Below are 13,001 nucleotides of genomic sequence, written 5' to 3' on the forward strand. Positions count from 1 at the left end.
GACGTCACCCATAGACTTTCTGAAGAACGGTTTTGAGGCCGTTTATGGGGGGTATGGGCGGCGCCACCTTGGAATATCTTTTCAGAAAGGCTTACAGCGGTGGTATGATGTGTTGTGTCAGATCATGGCCGAGACGTAAAATTTCAGGAATTCCACTCGGCGCAGCCCGTTATCAGCTGTCAATCACGCTGTCAATCAAAGTTAACCACGTCCTTATTTGTCATACATTTTATATCTAAATACGATCTAAACTAACGAGTTAGAAAAAAATTCACCCCCCTCACAGTTGTCAGGCACTCGGAAATTATCGAAAAATACAATAAAAGTCCATGGGACCAACCTGTAAAAACATGAATTTATGCTGTGAAAATTGACATTTTAATATAAGGGTCTATGGACATTTGCTCCCTTTTGGGACCTGCCCCTAGCGGATTTTCGATGAATTGCAGTTTTTCGCACTTCCGGGTAGGCTTCAATTTTCAGATTAGAATGTTGCCGCTTGGTTACGACTGAGAAGGGTCTGGTTTTAACCAGGCTATCTGGTCTCTGTTTTGTGGGATGATCTAGTTGGACACTGGTTCCTTTTACCAAATGCTTGCCTGGCTGTGGGTGACATTAGTTGGCCAGGCTAAGATGTTTTTATGATTCTTACTTAACATTTTCGATTCATTCTAGTGAATCTGTTCATCTTAAACAGTCCTCTTTCCCTTTCTTAGATAGTGCTGTAAAATCTGATAGATTCTAATGAATCGGTTTGTCCGAAATGGCTCGGTCTGAAGGTACGATTCATTCTTTTGAATTTGTTCGTCCCAAACGGTCCACTCTCTCATACGAAACTCTCATATGGTTTTTTCGGACGCTTCTTATAAATGAACAGATTCTAAAAACACTCGAATCACGTCATTTTTGTAGCAGACTATTCATCAGATGTATAAATGAAGCAGTATTTTATTATTTTATTTAGTTATAGCCTATTTAGTACATTTATTTGTGCAAGTTTGATTTTGACATGTAATCCTAACTTGGTTCATTCATTCAAAAACGCTCTTTTTTTAACACATTACAGCCTATATTTTACTTTTGGGTAGTTATATATTTTACCAACATAAACTTCACCTCTCATTTCTCCAAGTAAAATCTCTAGCCCAATCACGATGACTAGAGACACATATACATTCACACAACTGGACATATTCATCTTCTTTTAGTGGTTTGCATCATAAAAATACTCTCAAACATGAGTCTTTCAATTATGATATAAAAGGGGATCTGACTGAGGGATCTATAAATGGATGACGAGGATAAAAATTTTGTCCAAAATGTGTTTTCTCCCAATTTTCTCCCATAATTATGGTTTCTGTGGAGAATAGCCGCAGTGAAACTGTACATGAGAGCTGGACAAAGTTCAAACATCCATGCTAACATAAATATATACAGTACATATTTGCTGTTTTAGTAATTTATTCATTTGGCAGATGCTTTCCTTTTACCCAAATAAATCCTTAATTGGCCTTTGTACCACGGTCAGACATTGATATTAAAATTAACATTACAGAAATGTTATCTAAATAATATCAAAACACTATATTGTATAACCGTACAATAACTGTACAAAGACAAAAACAGCATAACATTTTGCAATGATCATGGCCTTTGGTCTGCATCTTCAATGCTTTGGATTATATAAGATATTTTTGAAAAAATGCATGAAATGTACTGAAAAAACAGTCAGACCTTTTCTTTTATGTAACATTGTGTTTGTGTTTTTTGTGATTTCGGAAAAATGCTGTCCATGGAAACGACAATTTCATCACATTTCGATCACACTCATGATCATGACTCTTAACATTTTTTTTTTTTTTTGGTTTCATGTATTGCAACATCTTGAGGCAAAGCTGGACAATGTAAAGGTTGGTGTGATTGGTATGTGTACGTGCTCATTGACCCGAAGTGAAACGAAGATTTTTTTTTACTTTTTTTTTGTGGGTGGACACTAAATGAAAGCTACACTTATAAAAATTACAAAACTTGTTGAAGATCAGATCTTGAAACCTCTGATATCATCTTTTCGCCCGCACACAAGAAGGCACAGGACCTGTCATCATAAAAATAAGGTAGGTTAACCTTTCAAATGGATTTACACTTTACTCTAAGTTCACTCTAAAATTGACTGGTGATTGGAATGATCATTTTTATTTACAGTTTTTTACAGTCGCTAGGACACATCTCTCAATACTTAGGCCACTTTTTCAAAACTCTTCACACAGTTCTCCAAACCAACTTTCAGCTCGGCAGAGCAGTTCATTTCACTTTCAAAATTCACTAAAACTACCAAATCACTTCATACATTTCTCAAATCAACATATTCTTCCATCACACTAGCAAAGTTTGACAGACAACAAACACACTTTGTCACCCACAAAACAATTACCTAAAAAACACTAACAACATGTAGCATTATACAATGTTTTCTTCTGTAAAACAAGCACACCTCTCTACTGTTTAGAATTCACTGCAATATATGTAACTGGAGTGAATCAGACATGATGCTGTATGCTTCAATATATTTGGTCTTTTTTTGTTGTTGTTGCACAGAGTAATTCCAAAATACAATAATTTACACACCATCCACAATACAGATACAATAGGAATCAGCTGTGGTTCGTCCAATTGTTTTTATAGCATTTCATTTTTAGATTCAAAATATATTTCATTACAATATTACTGCAGAAATGTAGCAAATTGGCTGTCATATTCAGTTTTGAATTATGTTATTGTTTTGAACTTAAGTTTTGGCGGTTAAGAGTTTTGGCGGTTGTTTTGTCGAAGTGAGAAAATAATTAATGTAATTTGAAAGATGTAGTCATTGAATGAATATTTTAATTTTACAATTTAATTATTTTACAGTAAATGACAGTTATAAACTTGAGGGGAAATGACTACATACACCATTAAAAGTATTATTTCAAATATATGTATGTCCATGTAATTCCTATTCTCCCATATTGTACTTTACCTCAGAAGTCTTCTCATTTTCAGGTCAGCATGGGAGACTGGGGATTCCTCTCTAAACTTTTAGACAAAGTGCAGTCTCACTCAACCAACGTTGGGAAGGTTTGGCTGACGGTTCTGCTGATCTTCAGAATAATGGTTCTTGGGGCTGGACTGGATAAAGTCTGGGGAGATGAACAGTCCAGTATGGTCTGCAACATCAAAACTCCTGGTTGCTTGAATGCATGCTACGACCATGCCTTCCCCATTTCCCATATGCGATTCTGGGTGCTCCAAATCATCTTTGTGGCCGTCCCGAATCTGGTCTACCTCGGCTACGTTTTGCACGTCATCCACAAAGAAAACAAACTGAGACAGCATTTACAAAACTCGGCAGAGAAAAGTGGTGTCAAACTACCCAAGTACACTGATGACAACGGGAAGATTTATCACAAAGGAAGCATGCTTGGTTGCTATATGTTGAGCATCTTTGTGACTATATTGTTTGAATCAGGGTTCATTGTAGGCCAGTACTATTTAATTGGGCTTTGGATGCCCGCACAGCTAGAATGTAAAGTAGACCCTTGCCCTAAAATCGGCCTGCATTGTTATACATCCCGTCCAACTGAAAAGAGCATCTTCATTATCTTCATGCTTGTTGTGGCTTGTGTGTCATTGGCTTTGAATCTAGGAGAAATATTCTATCTGATGGGTCGTAGGAGCCAGCACAAGATGAGGCCACCGGCAGTGGCTGAGATGGAGGAATTAACGCTTACTAAGACATTTCTCTAAATGAAACCTTGTCTGAAGCTCAAGCCCTCCATCATTTCCTATTCTATTCAAAGATTAGCCATATCTGAATTTCCTAATCTGAAACAAGCCTTTATAAAACATGAATCCCAGTTTGAATGCATAGATAGATAGATAGATAGATAGATAGATAGATAGATAGATAGTTAGATAGATAGATAGATAGATAGATAGATAGATAGATAGATAGTTAGATAGATAGATAGATAATCCACATGTTCTGTGAGAGATAATTATCATCCCTGAATGTGCTCTTTGAAGAGTCCTTTTTTTTCATTTTCTTTTCAGGTGAAACAAGATTTATATGTAAAAATAGTGTTTACATTGCCTACGTATGCCATTGTATCTGTTATATAATAGCTGACTTGGTAGCTAATTGAAGAACACAGTTTAATTATTATGAACATTATTTTAGCAGTAGCTTAACACACAGTTCAGGGATTATTATGAACATAATTATTGTGAATATGTCATGTGTGCAAATAAAAATACACATAAAAACAACAGCAAGAATAGTGTTGTTTATAAGATGCAAGATGAATGGTTATTTCTAAATATGACGAGTGATAGTGTCCAATGTTAACTAGAAAAAAATGTTGGGTCGCAATGCTGTTATGTCTTTTCATCACAGGGTGGCGTGTGAAGAGCACAAATCACCAGTGCATTTGAAAACCAGGACAATTAGATACCAATGCATGAAATAACACTTCTGACAGAATAATACAATATTAGATTGCCGTGAAAAACAACTAATGCACTTATAAAACAAACAAATGAACACATTTCCGTTTTTTCCATTTTTATTATAAAACTAGCTTAAGATCACCATACAATTTAAAAGGATTCTCCACATGATTTTGTTTTATAGTTACATCACATTGTATTTATTTATTTTTATGTAGGCTATGTGCTTTAAGTATTCCCATTAAGATTCACATATAGTTCACCCAAAAATAAAAGGTCGTCTCAACACTGCGTGGTTCTCTTCTTCTATAAACCACTAAAGGAGATGTAAGGCAAGTAAAAAGACACGTTAAGCAACCCAGTTTGACGCGTCAGACACGGACATATCTGAATATTTGTGAGGTAAAATATGCGCACATTCAAATTGCAATTAGATTCCAGGAGCACGTGAGACACATGGACTACTTCTATGACATCTTCGTCGTGCTTTTTTGTTATTTTTGGAGTCATGGAGGTTTGGAACAACATTTGGGTGAGTAGCCAAATTACGCTACAATTGATAGCCTATGTCTGGATGCTCCTTTAAAGGCGTAGTTCACCCCAAAAATGATTTTTTGTTGTTGTTATTATTTACTCACCGTCAAGTTGTTCCAAATCTGTAGCCTATGAGTTTATGTTATGTTGACCACAAAAGAAGATATTTTAAAGAATGTTGGCAACCAAGCAGTTAATCATTGACTTCCATAGTATGAAAAAATAGGCCTAGTACTACGTCAACTTTCTGGTTATCAATATTCTTTAAAATATCTTCGTTTGTGTTCAACAGAAGAAAGAAACATACAGGTTTGGAGCAGCGCGAGGGCGAGTGAATGATGACAAAATGTTAATTTTTGGTAAACTATCCCTTTCATTCTTTTCTGAATTAATGAAACTTTTAACATTTTCCAATATATGCTACACGTAGCTTCCCACACACCATTAGCTGAGCAATACTTTAATTTAACAAGAAAAAGCATAGGTTTGTTACATTATTCACAGTTTTTATTTTCCACATTTTACTGGTTACTCTTGTAGAGTTCCACATGGTTCGCTTTAACCAAATGGGGAGAGAAGAAAGTATTTAGAAAATTATGAAACTGCAGTTTGTTACATAAACTATAATATAAGTGTAACGTCGGTTTATGACAATTCCGTTGACAGACCAAGTAGAGCATCACAAAAATGTAATAAAATGAGATAAGTGATGATAGATCATAGACAAGTCATTACCACAAAGGTTAGAAGTGATAGTCCATATAAATTACCTTAAAATATCATGCACCAACATTCATTCTAGTGCAAACATTAAATACATATACTCATTTCTCAGCAAAACAAAAACTTGATCACAAAATGGCATTCATTTTAATGCTCATTTATCTATGTACAAGCTTACAACACCAAACAATCTTTTCACCCTTAAGATTTGCTAGACTTTGAAGTTCCTGTGATGTGCACCTTGGATCCGTTTAAATCTTTCGAGAATGCAGACATCTGTGTGCCACGATGTCTCTTTGACCTGCGGCATATCAAGTAGAACATCTCAATCACGTTCAGAAGCAGAGAGATACACGCCACCACCAGCATAAAGATGATGAAGATGGTTTTCTCTGTGGGACGAGACATATAACACTCAACCGTATGAGGGCAAGGCGACTGGGAGCATTCTATCTTAGGGATCATTATGAAACCGTAAATGTAATACTGGCCTACAATAAACGCAGCCTCCAGCAAGATCTTAACAAACAGGCTGACTAGGTAACTACCTAACAATTGGCCCTTGATTATAACTTTGCCATGATCGTCGGTGTATTTGAGCTGCTTGACGCCTTGCATTTCAGCATGCCTTTCAATCTGCCGTTTCAGTTTCTTTTCTTTGTGGAGGACATGCAGAACGTGGCCGAAGTATAGAAGCGTTGGTGTGGACACAAAGATGATCTGAAGTACCCAGAAGCGAACGTGGGAGATTGGAAAGGTGTGATCGTAGCACACGTTCTTACAACCCGGCTGCTTAGTGTTGCAGATCATTTTTGATTGTTCATCGCTCCACACCTTTTCGGCCCCGGCCCCGAGAACCATGATCCTGAAGACAAAGAGGACAGTGAGCCACACCTTCCCTACGACAGTGGAGTGAGACTGCACTTTGTCCAGCAGCTTGGAGAGAAAGCCCCACTCTCCCATGCTTGTGCTTCTAGTGTCTTCTCTGCCGGGAAAACTGTGGAGAAAGAAAGCATTTTTGAGTGGTTAGGTTTTGATCTGCCTAAAATGATTAAAACAATCTCATTATTTACTCAACATCATGTCTTTCAAAAACCCATATGCCTTTATTTTTCCGTGAACACACATAAGTAGTATGTTAAAATAATCTTTACGTGGCTCATAGAGCAACGGCTAATCCAAAAAGGAGAGAGAGAGAGAGAAAAAAGTCTAATTTATGGACTATATTCCAAGACTCCAATACTATAGTAACTTTGTGGGAGGAACAGAGTAAACATTTTTGTCATTATTCATTGATAATGTTAAAATAATGCATGAAATACTTCAAACATATTAATACATTAATTACAGCTGTGAAAAACTATTGTGCTTAGAAAACAAAGAAAAATTGTATAATATTTTTTAAATTATATTAAATATATATATATATATATATATATATATATATATAAATGTTTGTATATATATTTTTTTATGTATTTTTATTTTACTTGCTTTCAAAATTCAAAGTGTACTCCACGTAAAGTTTTCATAGTTACAGTGCATTTATTATTATTATTATTATTATTATTGTATCTATGTGCTTCAAGTATTCAAAATGAAAGGTCGTCTCCCTGCATGGTTTCCTTTCTTCCATAGGTAAAATAATTGTAGTCATTATTCAATGATAATGTTGAATACACATCACATGACTTATGTAACTAAAAACCAATGCTTGCTTGCATCAATAATGTCAACATGACATATCTGTTTGTGGGCAACGCCAACATGTGAGTTTCAGCAGAAGGGTAAGATTATTAGAGAATAAGTGAACAATTATGTGTACAAAAAAGAAAGAAAGACACATAACCACATTACCTTTGTGGACTGTGGAAACAATTCAATGTTCAGAAGATAAGAGCGCCCAAGGTGCAGCGTTAAAATCTGATTAAAACAAAATATAATTTAAAAATATGAATTTAAATTGAACATAAATAAATTTACTTAGTAAGGAAATATGTTCAGTTGACAAAACCAAAACACAACATTGATTGCTGTCTGTATTTATACCCTAAAGTCACTGTGTTTGTGAAAACAAACAATTCTAGGCATTTAAGTAATTACATTTGTGGTTTAATGACAAAAAGGGAAAATTTTACTAATTAGCAAGCAAATCTTTCAACATGCAGTCTTCAAGATACTCAACAATGTTTTAACAATGTGAATGACTGACTTTTTAATAGCATTCAGTTCGAAACAGTGAATGGTTAACATTCAGCAATCACCAAAATCCGTCCGTATATTATCAGTACAAAATAATATTATTAGATTATAGTCAGTTCTGTGTTTAGAATCCTGAAGGGAGCTTAACAATACATAATATCACATATAAATGAGCAAATAGAGCCATACAAAAATGTAAAATACGAAAAACTTAAATTTCTACCTGTTACAACTTGCGTCTCAGTCCGGTGCTGATTGACTCATTGCTCAATGTTGAAATGCCATGTGTCAGGTGTAAAGATTGAACTTCGGTGCACTTGATTTCGCAATTTTTCTTTTTTTCTTTTGGGATGTCACCTTCCTCTTGACGTCTGATTAAAGTTCCATTGCCATATTTGGGATTACAGGATAAAATTGAGCTCAAAGTTAATTATTAATCATGTTAGAATCTAGCGTAAGTACATACACAAGAAAAAATATCTCTGTACCTTTGTATTCTCACATACTCATACTCACATAAATACACATGCAGTGCAGTTTACACAAGTTTGGCACGGTATATTGATTTGGCATCAGTGTGATTCATAACATTGCAGGGATTTCTGAACACAACTAATACTGGGAAGTAAAACCACTATTTAATGTTTCACCATGAGAGAAGAATACAGAATAAATATTCTCTTGGCATCCACCACAGGATGAGCGTTTATAACCTAATGAATCCTTGAGTTTTAGTGCTTTAGGGTTTTCATCTTCTGAGTTGTAGTTATTCTATGCTGTAGTCAGTAATAAGAACAGTGATAAAAATCAGCAGCGTGGCCATATTAAGATATGCGAGAACAACATACATCAACATAAAGATAATACAAATGCAACTTGCAGTGCGATGCAAAGCAAAGAGGAATAGTGGAGCAAAAATTAATTACATTTTTTAAATAAATTTAATAAACTAATCAAATTAAAATTTTATAAAACTAATTGTCATATGTTAACATATTGTGCGGGCAAAAAATATTGATTCAAAATGTCTTTATTTGTTTAAATGTGTTTTTGCTGGACCACAGGAAACTACTTGATAGTTCTAAATCTTATTCCTTGAATAAACAATGCAAATATAAAATATGCAATTATTGATTTAAAATAAATACATGTGATAATCATTCTCTAACACTTTACTATATCTTTAAAACTGAAAGTCTAGCCAATCATTAATACATATTCGGGTCTTAAGCGACCCGGGTCTATATCTAACACGGATTGATCTCTACCTGTCGCGATAATACACAACTCTCCTGATATTAGAGTACCAATTACAGAAGAATAAAATAAAGCATATTTTGTTACTTTTTGGAGCTTGGAAGGGTTCAGTTTGACCTGAAGTTTTATACGATCATCACCGACCTCATTTCCCAGTACATTCAGAATCTGGCTCATATTTGCGATCTCAAACATATTCTCAAAACTATAATTTTCAGCATCTTCAAAATCAATATTTTGATCGCTGACAGCTTCTTCCCCAGCTCCACCATCAAGTGACAGTGACACTAATATTTGATTGCGTTCAGTACTTGCTATGCAGTAAATCGCTGAGCCATTTCAAGTTTTGCTGATGATACTTCCTATTCTTTTGATTTCTGCCTGCGGTAACTATGAGTGAAACGTCACTTCATCATTGTGTATCAGACATTGCCATGAATAATGGTGAATTGCACTTATTCAGTCATCAAAGATTGTATTATTGTTGTGCAGAATAAATACACTGTTACACACCTCGGGTTGTTATACAATTTTTTACAACAGTCATTCTTTTATTAATTTTATTATTTTGTTCTTGTTGTTGTTTATAATAAATCGATTGAGGAATACTAAGAAGGTTGATGTCTAACTTTAAAAAATGAACGAGGACGAGGGTTGTGAATGATGAATCCCGTGTTTAAGGGTTAAAACATGCTATGTCTTTAGGGTAAAGAACAATTAATAATATGATGAATTAATATAAGTCATCAGATTACCAATTAAGCACGTATAGCCTGATTTGTGATTAGAATGGTGACTTTTATGATTATTTATATATAATATTACATGTGATTTTAAATAAATCCATTGCCACTTCATGAAACTGCTTTCATTCTGTGCTTTTGTGCATGAGTGTTTTTACTGGATTAGATATATTGTGAAATAAGAAACTTCAGTTGTTTTAAACGTTTTATTTTAAACAAGGATATTGTTTACACATCACTATAAATTTATAGTTTTGTAACGGAAAATATGGCCAATTGAAATGACAACATCAGACAAACAAGACATGTGGACACCAGTGCTTAAGTCACCTACTGACTCTTTGAAATATTTACACACATTATATACAATCGTATAACAATAAGCAGTTTTTAACTATCCAGGCCAAACATGTATTATGCACAAAATAATCATAAAATAATTAAATAACACAATCCATTTTTTAGAGTATAACAATATACTTTCTTTCTCAAGTGTGTAAAATACTGGGCAATCAGTTAAGGGCTTTGGCAAATGAACTATAAAGATGTTTCTCTTCAAACTTGGCAGATTTGTTACATTTCTGAGATACAAAAGTCCAAATCTAATGGTCTTCCATCAATTGTTTTTCTTCTTTGGCCCCATCCAGGCTTCCTCCAAGACTCTGACCGCTCTCATACTGCTTGTTCATTGTGTTTTGCCTCAGAGCGACTTCCGAGGTCATCTGCCAGGAAGATGGCAAACTGGCGGGGTTTCTTGGCGAAGTGATGTGATGTGCGCGTTTCTTGCATCCCACCCTGGTGCATAGCAGGTAAAACACCTCTATGACATTCAGTAGCAGAGACAAACAGGCTACCACGAGCATAAAGATGATAAAGATAGTCTTCTCTGTGGGACGGGACATGAAACATTCTACGGTGTAAGGACAAGGAGATTGGGAACATGTAAACTTGGCGATCATAATAAAGCCATATAAATAATACTGTCCAACGATGAACGCAATCTCAAGGATAATTTTAAAAAACAACTGGGACAGATAGCTCCCGAGCAGGTTTCCTTTAATCTTGACATGGCCAGTTTCATCTGTATATTTGGGTGACTTCAACTTGTGGCCCTCGCCAAGGCTTTTTATCTTCTCCCTGAGTTTTTTCTCTTGGTGAATGACCTGCACCGCATGGCCGAGGTACACCAAAGTTGGAGTGGACACAAATATGATCTGCAAGACCCAGAAGCGGATGTGCGAGATGGGGAACTGCCAGTCGTAACACACGTTCTCACAACCGGGTTGCAACGTGTTGCAAACCAAACTAGATTGTTCATCGCCCCAAACGCTCTCCGCCGCCGCTCCCAACACCAGGATCCTGAAGATGAAAAGGACGCTCATCCATATTTTGCCGATGACGGTGGAGTGAGACTGTACTTTGTCTAATAAGGCTGAGAGAAATCCCCAATCTCCCATGTTTGCTGATCCTCAGACTTTCCTACAAAAAAAGACATAAGGAAGGGTAGGAAAACAGATTAATTACAAAGTCCACTTTAGGTTTAACTTAATCAATAAGCCTTTAAATGAGGCTTCATTAATGGCATACTCTTAATAGATGAATATACTTAATAATTAATAAGTCCTTCAAACAAGTTTAGTTATTGTGCTTAGATTTGCACAAGTAGAAGAGTAAAACGAGAAGAATATTATAACGGTTCAAAAAAGAGGTGTTATTAATAAATGTTACATTTTATAAAACCAAATGAAATGCATTAATAATTGTAATACTTTAACATATGTTGCAGGCAAAAAAAATGAATAAGAAATATTGATTCAAAATGAACAGTGGTGTTCACAGGAAACAACTTGATAATTCTGAATCGTATTCATTGAATAAACATTTGTGGCTACTGGTAAACATAAAATATGCAAATATCGATTTACATGTTAAAATTATTCTCTAAATTTTTACTATGTATGTAAAACATTTACTGTCTTAAAACATAACATAGTAGGTAAAGAACAATTACTAAGATAATAAATTAGATATTAGTAATAAGCACTTATGTCTGACTACAGTCAGAATATATTTAATTTTATGTAATTTCTTCCTTAATATTCTCTTTTTTCACCACAAGGCAAATATCTTTCATATTTGTGACCTGAAACTATGTATACATGAACAGAAGCATACAAACAATGTAATATTGATTTCTTACCTTTAGCGAGTTGCACCTCTTCCTATTAGAAACTAAGCCGCATATCAAGTGATAGCCGAGACTAGTTGAACCTTGATTTTTTGGCTTTACTAAGATTGCGTAATAGCAGTAAGTGTCCTACTGTCACGTTGTCCAACAGTAAGCAATGAAAAGAGCTGGATTTTGAATGCAGAGACACAGGAGTGTCAGATTAATGATTGAAAGGCTCTAACAATGATATGTACCACACTTAAGTGCCTGACCCACACAACTAATATTATGTCTTATATTTAATAATACTAATCATTCATAATACATTCATTATATATATATATATATATATATATATATATATATATATATATGTGAACAGAGGTACAAGGATAAGTGTAAAACTGGACAAACTTGAGGTCTCGAATTTTAAATACCTACAGTAGATACAATTATTAATGAGAAACTTAATTTTGAAAGTAACGTAGAGTACATCCATAAAAAGACAAGACAAGGCCTGGGTCTTCTTAGGAACTGATGAGTTTTGACGTTAGCACGCACACATTAACTATGGTATATAGATCAATGATTAAAAGTATTCTTCAATATAATATTTTTTCATGGTACGGTAATCTAACAGCTAAACAGAAGAACAAACTTTCACAAATAATTAACCAAATCACTGGACACAAACAGCTCCCACTTCATGGCTTATTTGATTGTTTTATGGAAAAAAGGGCAATTGCGATTTTTAAAGATCATACTCACCCCCTTCATTCTACTTTTGAAATACGCCCATCTGGGTGTTGACTCAAAAAATGTATTTGGCCAGAAGAAACGTGTATAAAAAATGTTTGTCCCAATGGCAGTGATTATCTTACATTTTC

At 34.8% G+C, this 13,001-nt stretch overlaps 3 protein-coding genes across 3 annotated transcripts; 1 reads left to right on the forward strand and 2 right to left on the reverse strand.

Annotated features, from left to right (window-relative positions):
- Positions 1 to 1,775: 1,775 nt before the first annotated feature.
- On the forward strand, positions 1,776 to 4,305 carry gja12.2 (gap junction protein alpha 12.2). The gene is made up of 2 exons (XM_077247076.1): positions 1,776 to 2,114; positions 3,040 to 4,305. The coding sequence occupies exons 1-2, from the start codon at positions 1,998 to 2,000 to the stop codon at positions 3,781 to 3,783; spliced, it is 861 nt and encodes a 286-aa protein (XP_077103191.1). The 5' UTR covers positions 1,776 to 1,997; the 3' UTR covers positions 3,784 to 4,305.
- Positions 4,306 to 5,504: 1,199 nt separating this feature from the next.
- On the reverse strand, positions 5,505 to 8,245 carry gja12.1 (gap junction protein, alpha 12.1). The gene is made up of 2 exons (XM_077247077.1): positions 8,168 to 8,245; positions 5,505 to 6,739 (listed from the first exon to the last, which is right to left on the reverse strand). Exon 2 carries the CDS (start codon positions 6,703 to 6,705, stop codon positions 5,944 to 5,946), a length of 762 nt encoding a protein of 253 aa, XP_077103192.1. The 5' UTR covers positions 6,706 to 6,739; positions 8,168 to 8,245; the 3' UTR covers positions 5,505 to 5,943.
- A 2,157-nt stretch (positions 8,246 to 10,402) lies between these two features.
- On the reverse strand, positions 10,403 to 12,267 carry gja13.1 (gap junction protein alpha 13.1). The gene is made up of 2 exons (XM_077247083.1): positions 12,145 to 12,267; positions 10,403 to 11,423 (listed from the first exon to the last, which is right to left on the reverse strand). Exon 2 carries the CDS (start codon positions 11,399 to 11,401, stop codon positions 10,547 to 10,549), a length of 855 nt encoding a protein of 284 aa, XP_077103198.1. The 5' UTR covers positions 11,402 to 11,423; positions 12,145 to 12,267; the 3' UTR covers positions 10,403 to 10,546.
- Positions 12,268 to 13,001: the final 734 nt, after the last annotated feature.

Source organism: Siphateles boraxobius, unplaced genomic scaffold, assembly GCF_051911475.1.
Source record: "Siphateles boraxobius isolate OS27281-9 unplaced genomic scaffold, OSU_SipBor_1 105, whole genome shotgun sequence".
Taxonomy (NCBI): Eukaryota; Metazoa; Chordata; class Actinopteri; order Cypriniformes; family Leuciscidae; genus Siphateles; species Siphateles boraxobius.

Excerpts from the sequence above, each read along its gene's own strand:
- gja12.2 (XM_077247076.1), top strand. The coding sequence starts at position 1,998 with ATGAAAGCTACACTTATAAAAATTACAAAACTTGTTGAAGATCAGATC. Across the intron at positions 2,115-3,039 it reads CCTGTCATCATAAAAATAAG|GTCAGCATGGGAGACTGGGG; the intron begins GTAGGTTAACCT and ends TCTCATTTTCAG.
- gja12.1 (XM_077247077.1), bottom strand. The coding sequence starts at position 6,705 with ATGGGAGAGTGGGGCTTTCTCTCCAAGCTGCTGGACAAAGTGCAGTCT.
- gja13.1 (XM_077247083.1), bottom strand. The coding sequence starts at position 11,401 with ATGGGAGATTGGGGATTTCTCTCAGCCTTATTAGACAAAGTACAGTCT.